The sequence below is a fragment of the Neofelis nebulosa genome, chromosome 17 (genome assembly GCF_028018385.1).
Source record: "Neofelis nebulosa isolate mNeoNeb1 chromosome 17, mNeoNeb1.pri, whole genome shotgun sequence".
NCBI lineage: Eukaryota > Metazoa > Chordata > Mammalia > Carnivora > Felidae > Neofelis > Neofelis nebulosa.
In genome coordinates, this window is record NC_080798.1 from 2428415 (window position 1) to 2446668 (window position 18254).

Sequence of the window (18254 nt, forward strand, 5' to 3'; positions counted from 1 at the left end):
ATGAGTTGCATGGAAGCGTTGGAGGCCTAATTTCGGAAGGGTTGAGACTCAAATAGGAGTTAATGAAATACATTCAAAGACATAGGCTGAAGTATAGGAATAAGTGGGTAGATAGAACTGAATGATCTATAAACTTTTTTTTCTTTTCTTTTTTAAAAGTTTATTTATTTTTTAAGTAATCTCTACAGCGAAGGAGGGGCTTGAACTCACCACCCCAAGATCAAAAGCCACATGCTCTTCTGACTGAGCCAGCCAGGCGCCCCAAACCGCTGTTTCTCTTTATAAGAAAACTGTCACTTCCCAGTATATTAAAAAATATTTTTTTTAATGTTTACTTATTTTAGAGACAGAGCACAAGTGGGGGAGGGGCAGAGAGAGCCGGAGACAGAATCTGAAGCAGGCTGCAGGCTCTGAGCTGTCAGCACAGAGCCAGACGCGGGGCGCCAAAGTCGGACACCCAACCGACTGAGCCACCCAGGCGCCCCAGTGTGTGTGTGTGTGTGAGTGTGTGTGTGTGTGTGTGTGTGTGTGTGTGTGTGTGTGTGTAGCTGGCTGCAGGCTGAGCTGAGCTGTCAGCACAGAGCCAGACGCGGGGCGCCAAAGTCGGACACCCAACCGACTGAGCCACCCAGGCGCCCCAGTGCGTGTGGGTGTGGGTGTGGTTGGTTGTGTGTGTGTGTGTGTGTGTGTGTGTGTATTTAGTGAGTTTCTCCCGTATTAGAAGGTCAGCCACACGAGGGTGGGGATTCTCTTGCGCGGGTTCAGGTGTGTCCTCAGTGCCTGTAACACTGCCGGGCACACAGGGGACGCTCAATAAGAGCCTAATGAGACGAGGAGGAGAGAGAAGACATAAAAGGAACGGAAGTAAGGACACCCGGCACCCGGGCTCCGGCCCACCCGCCCGGACCTGCTGACCTCTCCCCAGCGCTCCGGCCCGCACACCCAGTCGACCAGCTCCGCTTCCGTCCCGCGAACCGCTCGCCTTGCAAGCCCAACCAGGGAATCGCGCCCGCGGGCCCGTGCACTGCGCGTGCGCACCTCGACCCCGCCCGGCTTGGGCCCCTACGGGGACAGAGGACGGTGCGCCTGCGCACTCGGAGCCGGCGCGTCCAGCCCGGGGCGGGACTCGGTCGGCCTGAAAGGGCTGGGCGGGTCCTGGCTCTGGGTCGGAAAGCCCGGAGTTTCGGGAGAGGGGCGCAGACGCCCAGGGGCGGGAGCAGGAGCCATCTGCCAGCCGTCCCAGGATGCCCAGCGCCGCGCGCGGCCTGGACTCCATTTCCCGGCGGCCCCCGCGGCGGGCCCCGCTGCCCGCCCGCGCGCCGTGGCGCCTTTGTGAGCCCGGCGGTCCGGCCGCGAGCGAGGCCCCGCCCCGGCCCGCGGGCCGCTGGGCTCCCGGCGGCCGACGGCGCGCAGGGAGGTGCCGACCCTCGGGGAGGAGGCGGTGAGGATGTCGGGGATGGGCGCGCGCGCCAGCGGGCCTGCGGGGCTGGAGCGGGCGTGCGAGGGGGCCTGTGACCGTGGGAGACCATGTCACAACGTGCGTGCGCCTGTGTGTGCCTGTGCGAGCGTCTGTGACCATGACAGTGACGGTGAGTGTGCAGCTGTGTGTGTGGTCCTGTGAGACGGCGTGAGGTTGTGTGACCTTCTGTTGGTGTGACAGTGCGACCCACTGTGAGGGGACGGGTGCCAGGCGAGCCGCCAGCAGGACTGTGTGGCTCCTGCGGCGGCCGGGTGGGGGTGTTCGCGAAGATCGGGCGGTCAGGGCGAGCCTGAGTGGGACTGGGATGGAAGGGAACGCTTGAGAGAGGAGAGGGGAGCCCCAGCTTCAGGCCTGGACGGCAGATGAGGAGGCTGCTGGGCCTTAGCCATCTCTGGCACAGAAGGAGGCTCTTTCCCTTCCTCTCCTGGGCTCTAGAGTAGGTGAGGAATAGAAGAGGAGACCTACTGTGTGCTATTTGTGACCATAAATCACTGATATTTACTGAGCACAAGGGATGTGCCAAGCACTAGGCGGAATGCTTCCTGTGCATCATCTCATGATCCTTCCAGCAACTGATAGGGAGTAGGTACCATTTCACTGATGACGAAACTGAGGTTTGGAGTGGTTAGACCTAAATCATGGAGGTTGCAGAGCTCGTGAGTGGTAGACCGAGTATCTGCCGCCAGGTGTTCTGATCCCCAAACCTGGTGGTTCTTACTGTTACCTTATGCTGCTTCTGAGATAATTGCTTTGCTCTCCAAGGCAGAGAGGTTTTGTAGAAAATAACTCATGATTAGGAGTTTCGGTGACTGCGAATGCACAGCCCTCTCGCCCATCTCTTTTTGAGGAAATTGCTCAGAAAAGTTCAGAGAATGGTTTCCAGGTAGAATTTGTCATAAGCCAGGGCTACAAGCAGAGTGTTCTGACTCTTTGGTCCAGTGTCTTCCAGACAACATGACCCCTCTGATGCCTACTCTGTGTAAAGAAGCTTTCCCTGGGGCACCTGTGTGGCCCAGTTGGCTAAGCGGCTGACTTCGGCTCAGGTCATGATCTCCTGGTTCCTGAGTTCGAGCCCCGTATTGGGCTGTCTGCTGTCAGCACAGAGCCTGGAGCCTGCTTTGGGTTCTGTGTCTCCCCCTCTCTCTGCCCCTTCCACACTCGTGCTTTGCTTTGTCTTCATGTCTTCGTGTCTCAAAAATAAATAAACATTAAAAAAATTTTTTAAAGATGCTTTCTCTGAGGCATTGTTTGTAGCTTTATCTCATTTTGTAGTAAGGGTGGTAACATATTCCCTTTTACTATCATTATCTGATGGAAAGACTAAAAAGTCAGACCTGGATTCCAGTTGGGCTAACTTATTACTATGAAGCCTTGGATTATTTCACTAATGAACAGATTTCATGGCTGAAGAGAAAAATAATCCTTACTTGACAGTGCTATTTATGGTTTCTTTCTCCCTCTCCAGCTCTGTTTTTCCAGACACTGCCCTTCCATTGAGGAGCCTGAAGGAGGTGGACAGAAGAGCTGTCATAAATTCTTAAATTCTTAAAGCCATGTCCAAGGTAAGGAAGGATTTTTTCTCCCTGAGGTGCTTTGTTTTTCAGGTTGTATATGAATATCTTGCTTTTTTCTTCTGAAATTCCCCAGCTAACAAAGTCCCATTCATTCAGTGACCTGGTCCTCATGTTCTTCAATCCATTAAAAGGAGGTCCCCAAAAGCCCAGTGAGCTTCCTTTGTTCCTAAGCCGGCATTTTCATCTTCGTTCAAGAAATAGCTCTGCTCCTCCTGTGGGTTAGGTGTTCTGTTAGGAGCTCTCAGGAGGCAAAAATGCACTCCTTGGAGGGATATGAAAGCCTTCATTATAGGGATTTGATTCCTTGAGGTCAAGGTGTGTTCTGATGTGACTACAAGTGTAAAGCTTTCTCACAAACCCAGGTTTAAGAGGAAGGCAAGACAAGGGCTATTGGGGCAATCTTAGTTATAGTACATGACAAGATCTCTTGCTCAGGGTCATTTTGAAGAGTGGAATGTGTTGCTTTGGAGTGTTAAAGTGTGGGTCAGGGGCGCCTGGGTGGCGCAGTCGGTTAAGCGTCCGACTTCAGCCAGGTCACGATCTCGCGGTCCGTGAGTTCGAGCCCCGCGTCAGGCTCTGGGCTGATGGCTCGGAGCCTGGAGCCTGTTTCCGATTCTGTGTCTCCCTCTCTCTCTGCCCCTCCCCCGTTCATGCTCTGTCTCTCTCTGTCCAAAAATAAATAAAAAAACGTTGAAAAAAAAAAAAAAAAAAAAAATTAAAGTGTGGGTCAGTGAAGGCAGGGATTTTCCCAGGCAATCAGTGGGCTCTGAAGAATGGGATTCCATGGGGGTAATAAGGTCCTGTTTTAGGGACATACTGAGTTAGTAGTGGGCTACAGCCAGGATATTTTAGGTCATGTAGTTAAAATTCGTGAAATTAGTATGGAAAAAAAACAGGACATTTTTTGAAAAAATGAGAACAGGAGAGAGTACTTGAATCTATATTTTAAAATGACTGTATACATCTATAATAAAAACAGTAAATAGTGTGGAATGGGAGCCAGAAGAAACAAATGAAAAGATCAACATATAATGCCCAGAAACAAATACAAGTAAGAATGGAAAGTATTTATTCATTCACTGAACATATAGTTATTAAAGACTTCATGTATACCAAATGCTGGGAATACTGTGTCAAATAAAAGTAGACACTGTCTTTGTTTTCATAGTTTAATGTTTGCTCATTTGTTTTTCATGATAATGTAAGTGATGTTATTTTATTTTTTTTAATGTTTATTTTTTTTGACAGAATGAGCTGGGGAGGGGCAGAGAGAGAGGTGACAGAGGATCCAGAGCGGGCTCTGTGGTGACAGCAGAGAGCCTGATGCAGGGCTTGAACTCCCGAACTGTGAGATCATAACCTGAGCCGAAGTTGGACACTGAACCAACTGAGCCACCCAGGCACCCCCGTGATATTATTTTAAAGTTTTTTTATTTTGAGAGGGCGAGAACATGAGAGGAGGAGGAGCAGAAAGGGAGGGAGAGAGGTAATCCCAAGCAGGCTCCACGCTGCTAGCGCAGAGCCTGATGCAGTGCTCAAACTCATGAACCATGAAATCATGACCTGAGCCAAGATGAAGTGTCAGATGCTTAACCGGCTGAGCCACCCAGGAGCCCTGTAAAGTGATATTATTTTAAATCAGTGTAGACAGAATGAATTATTCATTTAGAAAAAAGACTCCTTCCTCACCCTTTGAGGTTAGATACATTCTGTAGGTTAAATGTAAAGAGTAAAACAGGTGAACTGTTGGATGAAAATATAGAACATGGCTGTAAACAAGAAGATAAGCCAGAAGAAATCAATTAGAGCAGCACTGTCCAGGAGAACTCTCGGTGATGACTGATAATAGAAATGTTCTACATCCGCATTGTCCAATACAGTAGCCACTAGCTACTGTAGGAACTGAATTTTTAATGTTAACTGATTTAAAATGAAATAGCCACATGTGACTAGTACCTAGTGTATTGAGTAGCACATATCTAAGCTCATAAAATAATAAAGCCAGGATGAAAATTATGGGTGATCTTGTACAAGTCACTTATTTTACAGATGAGGAAAAACAGGCCAAGTGAGGAAAATGACATATCTATGTCACTAGTTAGTGATTGTATCAGATGTAGGAAGTTGTAGTATATGTTGATTGTCAGTACAAATAGATGATGGTGAGTGATGATTTGAAGACGGTGGTAGAAAATCATAAAGGACACTGTGAACAGTGATAGAACACAACATTTCATTCCTTTGGAATCTTCATTGGCTTCTCATTTTACTTGGAATGAAATCCAATGTCCTCTCCACAGTCTCTAAGGCCCTGCATGGTCCAGCTCCTGGCTACCCCATACCTCATTTTCTACAAGTCTTTTTCTCTGCTCCAGTCACACGGGCCAACTAGCTGTTCCGTAGACTCACCCAGCTCTTTCCTGTCTCTGAACCTTTGTATTTGCTCCTCCCTCTTCTGTAACTCTCTTCTCTTAGGTGTTGGCATGGCTTGCTCTCTCACTTTTAGACTGTTGTTCAAACATTACTGCTTCCTTGAGGTTTACCTTGACCATCCTATCTAAAACACCTTTTCACTCTAAATCACCTTCCCTTGTTTTTGTCATAGTATGACTTTATGTTTAATGTCTTTCTCCTATGTTAGAATATTAACTCCACAAGAGGAGAGACTGTATTTTGTTCACCATTGTATTTCCAATACTTAGAACATTATAGGGAGTAGGCATTCAGTAAATATTTGTCAAATTAATATATAAATGAACAAAATTGTGAATTTCTCATCTGTGAGTGAGCCCAGAGAGGTAAGAGCCAGCTACCTCTTTTCTCCTGCCACTGAATTGGTAATGGAAAAAGCAAAAAGCAGAGGGTATGATGTGTAGAATAGACAGAGCCCATTGGCCCCAGTGCTATTTCTGGGACCCCATGAATCAGTCTCTGGTGGGAGGATCCAGAAAACCGCATTTCTATTAAGTCCACAGATGATTTTTTTAATGTGTTTTAGTGTTTGTTTATTTTTGACAGATAGGGTGGGGGGAGGGCAGAGAGACAGGGAGACACAGAATCTGAAGCAGGCTCCAGGCACAGAGCCCGACACTGGGCTCGAACTCATGAACTGTGAGATCATGACCTGAGCCAAAGTCAGATGCTTAACTGACTGAGCCACTCAGGCGCCCCATGTCCAAGGATGATTTTAATGCACATTTTTTAAAAGCCTCTCCTAATGATTATATTCAAGTGTGCCTCTTGTAAACAGCATATTGTTGGTTGCAGCTTCATGCCTTCCACAGTCCCTGTGGCTGCCACGATTCTCTGTACCCACAGCCCTGTGGCTGCTGTAAGTGGCCCTGTGTGCTTCCCATGATTCCTTATGCCTCCCACAATCCCACATCTCCCTCAAAACATTGATCTTTTTAAAGGGATCCAGTCTGAGAATATTTGTCTTTTAATTAGTGTTCACTACATTTTCATTTAATGTAATTACTGATGTATTTGTGTTTAAGGCTAATGCTGATGTATTTGTGTGTATAGCCTTGTAGTTTGTTTTCTACTTACTCCCATCTGTTCTTTTTTCCTTTATTTCTCCTTGTTTACCTTCTTCTGGATAAATCAAGTACTTTTTCTTTATTATCTTGTTAATTATATATTATTTTTATTATCCTTTTAGTGGTCACTCCAGGATATTTACCCATATCATTATGTAATTATCTCCTTTCTTCCTTCTGCAATCTTCCTTCTATAGTTACTACTCTTACTACTTTCTGAACAAGATAAGGCCCCATAGTGATTTAACTCCCATTTATTATTATTATTAATTATATTTATAGTTATTCCTCTGGGACTCTTGATTTCTTCTTGATTTTCCTTTCCATCTCTTTCCATTTTCCTCCACCTGAAGAACCATTAGTATTTCTTTGAGTGCAGGTCAACACTTTACTCCCAGCCTGAATTATTTTTTCAGTAGCTCCAATTCTTGCTAGGTCACAATAACATAATTTAAATTTTTTTCTGAGGTTAAGTACGTTTGGGGAATCATAGTCTCCGTGGAGAGAATATCTTCTAGGATTCATTTTAAGGAAATAATTAGAGACCTCTATTGAATCTTTAACATACCGTAGTATTATATGAGAACTCTACTGTAATGTTAAATTAGTGAGAATCCCAATTCTGACATCATAGTGAAAAATTAAGATTCGTATAAATGAAAATAAACGGATTAGTAAATAAGGTACAACATATTTATACCACATTATGTTATCAATCCAACAAAAGTGATTTTATAAGTAAATGAATGCGAATAGATAATCAGACATGTCTGTATAAGGAAACATTTGAAGAAATATATACTAACTAAATTTTTATTGTTTCTAGGAGGTAGGGTGACATGGTGGGTAGATGTGGGGATGAGGACTTCCAATTATTTTAACTTTTATAAAAAGGAAAAAAATTCACTGAGGGTAGAAATACTGGACATTATTTGGTAAGTTTCTTTGATGATTACAAATCATATGAAGTTCCTGTTTTATCAAATCAAAACAAATATTAAAATATTTGCAAGATATTCAGGTCTCATTGGCTGAGAGGAAAAGGACAGTCAGCCAGTTGAAACCTAGACTCCTTTAGGATGTGCAGCTAAAAAAATGTCTTTTAAGAACACTGCCTAGCAAAAGCTGCCTCACCTCTGTTTACAGTAGAAATGTGTGTAGAACACTTTTTTTTGCACAAAATATTAGAGTTTGTATTGAAGTGTTTGAGGTTTGATAGAATTGATGCTTGACAGTATCCAGCCCTGTCTAGGGCAAATTTTTTCTTTTAAGACCCAACTCATGTTCCTTTCCTTCCTTTCTTGAAGCCTTTACTCACTTCCCATATTTCCCTGTAGTAAGAAGTGTTTTAGAAATGGAAGCATGTAAGAACAAGCTGATGTATGTAACTGATGTTTCTTGGAGGCATACTTCTGCTTCCTGTGTAGCTTCCTTAACATTGTTGTCCATTACTGGGGCACTAGCCCAATATCGACTCATTTTTTCCATTAAAAATATTTGCATAAAAGCATTGATGTACTTAAATACATCTTCAGTAGGACCATTACACTGCAGAGTCACATTAATAGGAGTGATGTTCATATCTGATGACCACTAAGGCAAGGGCACACACCAGAACTTACCCTAGATGGGATACTGGAGGCCACTGGAGTGCTGGGTATTCCCCTTCAGTTGCTGGGCTGTGGGGAGATCTGGGATTGTCACCACAGGGCTCAGTGCAGTAGCTGTTTACCAACCAATGTGACAGTATTTCAGTATTTAACAGATCAGTTCAGCTCTTCAGATGTGTACCATTGAGTGAATCTATATATCATCCCAGTTAAAGAGTCGGTTTTGCTCTGTGACACACCAAACCAGTGGAGCATATAGCAAACCATATGCAAGCCCTGGTAAGTCTGGAGTAGATTTACCTCATTAGAAAGAATATCCATTTTGAATTTTTAGGAAGCAGACCAGGTCTTATTCCACGGGATAAAGATCCTTAATTCAACGTAGTATTATTACTTGAGAACTACACTGTAACATTTGAAAAACTCTCGCTCATTAGACATGCACAACTGGGTATGTTCCTCTAGTGAGAGCTGTAGGGGTTTTTCACTGCACTTCATTATCACATCTGAAATACTATTTAACAGTGCTTAAAATTAGTATTATTTTGTTTCTGTAAAGAGAAGTCACCATCTTTGAAACTCACTGGGGTTATCAAGAGCTGTTAGATAATCTTTTATGATCCCAGTTGTTCTGTTATGGCATACATTTCTTTAAGTTATATTTTGTGAAATCACTACAGAACTTATTTAATGTATTTATTACCTACATGTTTAATTTTAAGAAATCAATATTATGAACATCAAATACATTTATATATGTTACTCTATTGACATACCTGAACATTGGCCATTCCATTGAAGAGTTTGGAAAATGTAGGTTTAGACCACATACAACTTAGAGGGCTTAACTCATGTTCCTGTCTCTTCCTTAAAGTCTTCTTTCACTGTCCTAGTCTATCCTGATTTTCCATATTGAGAAATGCATTAGCATTTAGTATGAATAACATATTTTGCTCTTGTTTATAGTGTTCTGTTATTGCCCATTTTTGTGCTATTAATCTTTTCACCATCAGTAGAGACTATAGACTATGCCAGAAATTGTATGCTTTCCATGACAGAATATTAAAACCAAGCAAGAGAAATCATCTTAGCAAGTGTTTGACATGTGTTGCACAGAACCCAAGATAGCCTGAAAATTTCACTATATGCACTATTTCTCTCTAAAAGTACAACTTAACTTTTCAAACTATGCCAGTCTGACGTTAGGAACACTAGTTGAGCATAAAAGAATATGTTTATGTCATTTCAGGATTTGGTGACATTTGGGGATGTGGCCGTAGATTTCTCCCAAGAGGAGTGGGAGTGGCTGAACCCTGCTCAGAGGAATTTGTACAGGAAGGTGATGTTGGAGAACTATAGGAGCCTGGTATCACTGGGTAAGGAAGTCTCGCCAGAATTCAGAATCTGCACACAGGGCTGCTTTCCAATGTTTAGGAAGCCTCTGATGTACTTCACTAAATTTCTCTTTCTTGTGCTTCCCAAAATGGGTTGAGTTTTGTAGAAAACTGGCAGCTTCATTGGATTATTTCTACCACTTCATTTTCCCATTCTTCAGAATACTTCACATCTTCCTATCCTCCCTCTGTAATGCCCTCATCAACTTCCTGATGACCAAGCAACTTGATCTGCCTTACAGATCTGGCTAATTCCCCTTTTATTTCTTGTAAGCAGGAGTTTCAGTTTCTAAGCCAGATGTGATCTCATTATTGGAACAAGGAAAAGAGCCCTGGATGGTGAAGAAGGAGGGGACAAGAGGCACATGCCCTGGTGAGTGAGAATTAGGAAGGTAGAGTCCATTGCAGGGAAAAGCTCAGCTATTCTGAAAGCTTCCAGCGTATAATTGATGTTTCCTGGGTAGCTTTTCTTAAAGGCTGAAGGCCTGGGAAGAAACAGTGAGGTGTCATTAGCGTGAGCTAACTTACTCTTCTTGTATATATTCTCTCATATGTCACTGCATTCTCTAATAACCCTCTCCTGTTCTCTGAGTCCAAACTGGCACTGTCTGCTTGCCCTTCTTTTTTAGTTTTGGCACAAGTTGCTTCATCACATTTAAAAAAATCCAGAGACAACAATGACTATTTTTTTTTCCCCTTTTTAGTCACTCATTCCTTTATATTGAAGGATTCACTGAATTTTTACTTTGAGAAAATAATTCTGCTAACTTCTTGGGGTTATTCAGAGGTTTATTAACCATCAAGGAAAAAAGAAATAATTCCCAGTTACGTTTTCAAGTCTGGGCGACTGGATGGTGACACCATTTAATAGAAATAAGCCAGAAGAATATGTTGGTAGGGGAAAACATGATAATTTGACTTGGGACAGAAGAGTTATTTTTATGAGATGGAGAGACTTTGGAGTGAAGAAATGCAACATGCCACTAGAGTGGGACAGAGGCTTAGAAGAAAAAGTCTGGCATAGAGATGCTAGTATGAATGAATGAGGTCACTAGTCTTACAGCTTGAGAGAGAAACCCTTTGTGAGTAAGTGGATCTTTGACAACTTTCTCAGTGTTCTCTTTGTGATAAATGGTCTCTACAGTTTCTGCCTTGGGTGAAATTTTACAAATTTTTCTTTTTCTTTTTTTATTAAGCAGTCATTATTGCCCAACATAGGGCTGGAGCTCATGACCCCAAGATCAAGAGTCGCATGCTCTTCCGACTGAGCCAGCCAGGCACCCCTAAGTTTTTATTTTTATTCTTTAAAGTTTATTTATTGGGGCGCCTAGGTGGCTCAGTCAGTTAAGTGTCCGACTTCAGCTCAGGTTATGATCTGTGGTTGCTGAGTTCGAGCCCCACGTCGGGCTCTGTGCTGACAGCTCAGAGCCTGGAGCCTGCTTTGGATTCTATGTGTCCCTCTCTCTCTGCCTCTTGCCCACTCACAGACTCTGTCTCTCTCTCAAAAATAAAAAATAAACATTAAATAAATAAATAAAGTTTATTTATTTTGAGAGAGAGAGAGAGAGAGCGTGAGTGAGTGGGGAGGGGCAGAGAGAGAGGGAGAAGGAAAGAGAAAGAGAATACCAAGCAGGCTCTGTGCTGTCAGCATCGAGCCTGACGCAGGGCTTGAACTCCCAAACCATGAGATCGTGACCTAAGCCGAAATCAGGAGTTGGACACTTAACTGACTAAGCCACCCAGGTGCCCCAAATTTTTATTTTTCTAAACATCACCTTTTCATTCACATTATCAAATTTATTTTCATGAATCTGAACAAAATAATCTTGTAACCCTTTTTATTTTTAGTATCTATAGTTTCCAATTTTAATTTATTTTGTATACCTATTCTTTTTTTAAAAAAATTATTAGGTAGCTAGTTATGAATCAATTTTATTTTTAAAGTCCAGTTTAAGGATTTATTAGTGTTACCACTCTTCTCCAATTCTTTATTTTTTGCTTTTCACTAATTCCATTGTTCTAGTTTTCTGAGATTTATTTTCTTCTCTGTTTTGCTGAAATAAATGCTTAATCATTTCATTTTCTTTTATTCACTAAATGATTAAGGGCTATGAATTCTCCTTTGAATATAACTTTAGCTGTTTTCCAGAGATTCTGATTTTTAGTGTTTTTGTTATTGCTGTTTCCTAAATAACCTACTTTGAAAAAATTTCTTTTACACAAGAGTTGTTTAAAAGAAAGTTTCTAGTTTTATTGTATTTTGATCAAATTGTTTTATCATATTTGATCAAATAGGAATTAGTACTAATTCTACTTTCTAACTTTAGGATTTTGTATGGCCAAACATATAATTGGTATTTGTAAATATTCCATAGGTTCCAAGGTTTAAGTCTTTATTTTCAGTGTAAAGAGCTTGTTACATAAGTTTTACTCTTTTTATTATGTTATTAAAGTCAGTCTTTACTTACCTATTTCCATCTTATTTTTTTCTTAATAACTTTATTAAAGAATTACATACAGTAAGTCACATCCATATACATTATACAGTGTGAGGAGTTCTGACTGTTGTATAAACCCATGAAACGATAATTATTATCAAGACATACAGTGTTTCCATCACCCCAAAAGATGGCCTATGCCTCTTTATGTACCATTTTTTCTCTACTCCTGGCTCCAAATGCTATTCTGATCTTGGTCATTTTAGATTAGTTTCCATCTAAGCTAAATGGAACCATACAGTATATATTATGTCTGGCTTATTTTACTCATAATTTTGAAAATCATTCACAATTTTATGTAGATCTCCCACATTTTGTTTTTCCATTCACCTGTTCACAGACATTTAGGTTATTTCCAGTTTTTGTCTATTACAAAGTGTCTCTGAAGCTGTCATTTATAGGACTTTGTATGCATGTATGTTTTAATTTCTCTTGGGTAAATATCTAAAAGTGTAATGAGTCAGACAATAGGTGTATGTTTAACTTTTAAAGAAACTGCTGGTTTTCCAGTGTCTGTACCATTTTCATTCCCAGAAACAATGTCGAAGACTTGCAGTTGTTCCATATACCTTGGTATTGTCAGCTTTTAATTTTATTCATTCTAATGGTTGTGTTGTGGTATCCCATTATGCTTTTAAGATGCATTTCTCTGATGACAGAATGTTGAATGTATTTTCATGTGCTTACTGACCATATATCTGTTGTAAAGTGTTCAAATCTTTTGCCCATGTTTTATTATTTTTTTTTATTCTTGCTGAATTGTAAGACTTCTTTATATAGTCTTAATACAAGTCTTTTGCCATTTATATGTATTGGGATATATGTATGCTAGTTGTGGCTTGTGTTATTGTTTTTCTACTGCTGCCTTTTGAACATCCAGTTTTCAATATTTGTAAAGTCCAATTTATTAATTTGTCGTTTGGTGGTTTTTGTGTCATACCTTAGAAATTCTTGCTACCCCTAAGTCACAAAAATTTTTTTCTGTGTTTTCTCCTATAGTTTTAGCTTTTACATTTACATGAGCTAAATATTGTGTCTTATATGAGGTAAATAACAAGGTTTTGGTCCTCTCCCCCAACTATTTGGATATACAGTTGCTTGCGTATCTTTTTTTGAAAAGACTTTAACCATTATACTGCCTTGCTGGTACCTTTGTACCAAAAGCAGTTGGTCATATCTACATGGGTCGAGTTCTGAACTCTATTCTATTCCATCTATCTATATATCCTTTCATCAGTACTAGTCTAATTACTATAGCTTTATAGTAACTTTTGATATGAGATAGTTCAACTTGTAAAATCACTTTATTTAAATCCATTTGCATTCCCAAATAAATTTTAGAATGAAGTTAAGAATTTCTACCCCAAAAGCCTGCTAGGATTTTGATTGGGATTATGTGGAATCTATACATCAATTTGGGAAGAACTGATATTCTAATTAATGTCATTTGAGTTTTTTAGTTCATGAGTATGGTGTATTTAACCATTTATTAGTCTTTTTAAAATTCTCTTATCAATGTATCCGGTGTAGTGGCTATATATATGTATTTTTTTCTGAGTCTTACGGTAAGTTTTAGTGCTATTATAAATAGAGTTCTTAAAAATTCCATTTTCCAGTTGTTTGTTGCTAGTATGCAAAAATGTAAACTGATCTTTATATTTTCTATCTTACGATCTTGCTAGATTTATTTAGTTCTAGTAGTTTGTAGGTTTCTGAGGATTTTCTGCATAGACCATCATGTTACCTGCAAATAGTTTATTTCTTCCTTTCTGATCTTACAGCTTCTTTTTCTTGACTTGCTGCAATAGCAAGGACCTCCTATATAATGTTGAATAGAATTGCTAACAGTAGACATACTTGGATTATTTCTAATCTTAAGGGAAAACCTATTCAGTCTTTCACCACTAAGTTCATGTTTCTTAGATGCCCTTTATCAGTTTAAGGAAATTTTATATTCCTGGTTTGCTAAGAATTTTTATAATAAATAGATGTTAAATTTAGTCACATACTCTTTCTGTATCTTTTGAAATGATCACATGATTTTTCCACCTTTAATCTATTAATGTGGTGAATTACATTGGTTTTCACATATTAAGCCAACCTCGCATTGCTGGGATCAGCTATGAGTGGTAATGATTATGCTTTCATATTTTCTTGGATTTGATCTTCAGTAATTTTATTAAAGGTTTTTACATTTATGTTCATTACTACATTGATTTTCTAAACCATAATAGGAATTTTGGTTTTATTATAAATATGGTGAGAAACCATTGGAAAATCTTGAGAATAGGTGGTGGGGAAGGTGGCAAATTAAGGCTTGTGGCAGGTTAATAAAATCAAGCAACTTAATACAAAATTACTTTTACGTGAAGGCATTTTAGCTTTGGGAGCAATTAAAAATTTAGATTTGGTTGGGGCACTTGGGTGGCTCAGTCGGTTAAGTGTCCAACTTTGGCTCAGGTCATGATCTCACAGTTCGTGGGTTCGAGCCCTGCGTTGGGCTCTGTGCTGACAGCTCAGAGCCTGGAGACTGCTTCAGATTCTGGCTCTCCCTCTCTCTCTGCCCCTCCCCAGCTTGCACGCTCTCTCTCTCAAAATAAATATACGTTAAAAAAATTTTTTTTTAAATTTACGTTTGGTTGAACTATATCACATAGAAAACTACTGTCAAGAAGACATTTTTTTTAGGCTACAAAAGTTTAGCTATAGCTGCATGTATAACCTAAGGCAACTAACAGTACCTTAGGGTCTGGGGATCTTATGGAGGTGTTTTAAGCCACATTAACATTATGAAATTGGCTTTTTAAAGATAATGCTTGAATGCAAGATAGCCTAAGGCAAGAAAGAAAGGGTGTTTGGAGACTAATATTAATATAACTATAAAATTTTTGTTTCAGAAGTTATCTTCTAATGAATAAATACAAAAGACATTTGTTTTCTTGGTATCTTTTAGATTGGGAGTATGCATTTAAAAACAATGAATTTTCATCAAAGCAAGTTATTTATGAAGAATCATCCAAAGTACTGACAATGGGAAGAAGCCATCTTAGTTATAGCCTTGACTGCCCCAGTTTGAGAGAAGACTGTAGATGTGAGGACTGGTTTAAGAACCAGTTAGGCAGTCAGGAGGTACATTCTAGACAACTGATCACCACTCATGAAGAAATCCTCACTGAAGATAAAAGTAATGAATATACTAAATCTTGGCAAACTTTCCATCAGGATGCAATATTTGATATAAAACAGAATTTTCCCACCAAAGAAAGAGTACATAAGCATGAGCCACAAAAGAGAAGCTACCGAAAAAAATCTGTTGAAATGAAACATAAGAAAGTCTGTGTACAAAAGAAACTTTTGAAATGTAATGAATGTGAGAAAGTTTTCAACCAGAGCTCATCTCTTACTCTTCATCAGAGAATTCATACTGGAGAGAAACCCTATGCATGTGTTGAATGTGGGAAAACCTTCAGCCAGAGTGCAAACCTAGCTCAACATAAGAGAATACATACTGGGGAGAAACCTTATGAATGTAAAGAATGTAGGAAAGCCTTCAGCCAGAATGCACACCTTGCTCAACATCAGAGAGTTCATACTGGAGAGAGACCTTATCAGTGTAAAGAATGTAAAAAAGCCTTCAGCCAGATTGCACACCTGGCTCAACATCAGAGAGTTCATACTGGAGAGAGACCTTTTGAATGTATTGAATGTGGAAAGGCCTTTAGTAATGGTTCATTTCTTGCTCAGCATCAGAGAATTCATACAGGAGAGAAACCTTATGTATGTAATGTGTGTGGGAAAGCCTTTAGCCATCGTGGATACCTAATAGTACATCAGAGAATTCATACCGGAGAGAGACCTTATGAATGTAAGGAATGTAGGAAAGCTTTCAGCCAATATGCACACCTTGCTCAACATCAGAGAGTTCATACTGGAGAAAAACCTTATGAATGTAAAGTATGCAGGAAAGCGTTTAGCCAGATTGCATACCTTGATCAACATCAGAGGGTTCATACTGGAGAGAAACCCTATGAGTGTATTGAATGTGGGAAGGCCTTTAGCAATAGTTCATCACTTGCACAACATCAGAGAAGTCATACTGGAGAAAAACCTTATATGTGTAAGGAATGTAGGAAAACATTTAGCCAGAATGCAGGCCTTGCTCAACATAAGCGAATTCATACTGGAGAGAAACCTTATGAATGTAACATTTGTGGGAAAGCCTTCAGCTACAGTGGATCTCTTACTCTACATCAAAGAATTCATACAGGAGAGAGACCCTATGAATGTAAAGATTGCAGAAAATCTTTCAGGCAGCGTGCCCACCTTGCCCAGCATGAGAGAATTCATACCATGGAGTCATTCTTGACTCCTTCCTCTCCCTCACCCTCTATGTCCAGTCAGTTGCCAAGACCTGTAGGTTTTATCTCCTAAAAATGCCTTGAACCAGACTCCTTTAATCCATTTCCCTTCCCTTATCTTTGTCCAATACACAGTAATCTATTTCATATGGACTATGGAAATAACTGATTGGTCTCCCTGTATTTACCATTTCCTTTGTCAGTTGCCTACACTGTAGTCAAACTTGTACTTTAAAAGTTTGACGCTATCACTTCTCCTTCATTGGTACCCTTCATTGGTATCCCATAGTTCTTAGGTTAAAGCACACATTCCTCAAAATAGCGTAAAAGACCCCCTGCCCCAGATACCTTGTTCCATTTATACCTTACAAAGTACTGTTTTGTGTCAAAATCCATCTAATTCTTTGGACAATTAAGAACTCCTATTCCAGCATCAAACAGATCTGGGTTCTAATCCTTGCTCTTCCATTTTCTAGCCCTCTAGTTTTAGAGAAACATTTTGTCCTTTGTAAGGTTCAGTCTTATTTATATTATGGGAATAATAATGGTACTACCTCAAAAGTTGATGGGAGAATTAAATGAGAGAATGCATGTAAATTGCTCAGAGTGCCTAGCATAAAGTAATCACTTAATAAACATTACTGTAAAATGAAGAGATACTGTGGTATACAAAGAAGACCTGATCATCTTAGCAGGGATCATCTGAGAAAAGCAGTAGCAGCTCAACACTTAAGAGATTATAAATATTTTTGACTAAGAATAGCAGTCATTGTTCTAAAGTGGTTGATAAGGGCATCTAATACAGTAGCATTGGTCTTAAAGTCCATGATGATACAGAGTAAGATCTGACTTTGTTGGTAAAAACTTCATTAGATATTCAGCAGTTCTAAGAAGCGAGATTTTAAAAATCACTAGTAACAAGTAGGCTTTACTAAGATGTATTCAACATTTACACTTAGACAAAGGCAAAATAGGTATTTTTTAAAAGACAAAAAGACCAATAACCAAAGAAGAATAGAAAATAAAATGGAAGTTTGATCCCTCTCCTAATTCCAGGTGGTTGAATTGTATTAAATCTATGTCATTTAAAACTGAAAAGGTTAAGCTAGCTCTCCAAGCTGTAATTCTGAAACTAGAGGGGAAAAGAAAATTACAGATCAGTACTCCTAAACTGGCTGCCCACAGACATTTGATTTGGTAGTCACCGAGTTTAACATGAATACAAAATAATAATAATAATAATACCTTTATGTGGGCATGTTTTCCAGTTCTCCACAGTTCAAACCACTCCTTCTTTATATCTGATTTATTTTACACTTTATATTACTTCCTGACTCCTGGTGGCTTTGAGTATGCAATCAATTCAGAACCAACTCACACAGCATTACAGGTACGCAGAAAATGGATGAAAAGGAAGACTTGAATAGACACTTTATCCTTCTGCAGGGGGAAGACTATTCTAGAGATGTTAGAGGCCCAAAATTAATTTACAGACTCTTTGTAACTAATAGAATCCTAATTTTTTTTTAAGGCTTGAAACACTGTGTGCCTGTCAACGCACACATACATTCATACAGAGAAACACATAAATATATAAATAAAGGTACTATGTCAGTGGCTTAACAGTATTAATAACATTAATTCTCTACAAAACCAACTCCCTCATCCTTTTAGCTGAATGTAAAAGTTATTAAAGGACACTGTAATTTATAATCACAGTGAAAACAATCTTCCTAAACACGACATGAGATCCAGAAGCCACACACACACAGATTCCAGGTTTTACTGCATAGGAATTTTA

General features: G+C 39.9%; 2 protein-coding genes across 6 annotated transcripts in view; one reads left to right on the plus strand and one right to left on the minus strand.

Annotated features, from left to right (window-relative positions):
• Positions 1-1321: 1321 nt before the first annotated feature.
• ZNF583 (zinc finger protein 583) lies at positions 1322-17106 on the plus strand. 5 transcript variants are annotated; one of them, XM_058707493.1, is made up of 5 exons: positions 1322-1441; positions 2946-3042; positions 9453-9579; positions 9872-9970; positions 15049-17106. In XM_058707493.1, exons 2-5 carry the CDS (start codon positions 3034-3036, stop codon positions 16524-16526), a joined length of 1713 nt encoding a protein of 570 aa, XP_058563476.1. In that variant the 5' UTR covers positions 1322-1441; positions 2946-3033; the 3' UTR covers positions 16527-17106. The 5 variants fall into 5 exon arrangements, with proteins under 5 accessions (XP_058563476.1, XP_058563478.1, XP_058563477.1 ...); XM_058707494.1 differs by lacking the exon at positions 1322-1441 and adding an exon at positions 1448-1589; XM_058707495.1 differs by lacking the exons at positions 9453-9579; positions 9872-9970 and having other exon boundaries at positions 1324-1441.
• The window catches only part of ZNF667 (zinc finger protein 667), a 74403-nt gene continuing 66030 nt past the window's right edge, over positions 9882-18254 (minus strand). Inside the window, exon 5 of the mRNA XM_058707491.1 lies at positions 9882-10082. Within this exon, the coding sequence (XP_058563474.1) occupies positions 10018-10082 (65 nt within the window). The 3' untranslated portion in view covers positions 9882-10017. The remainder of the gene's footprint in view (positions 10083-18254) is intronic.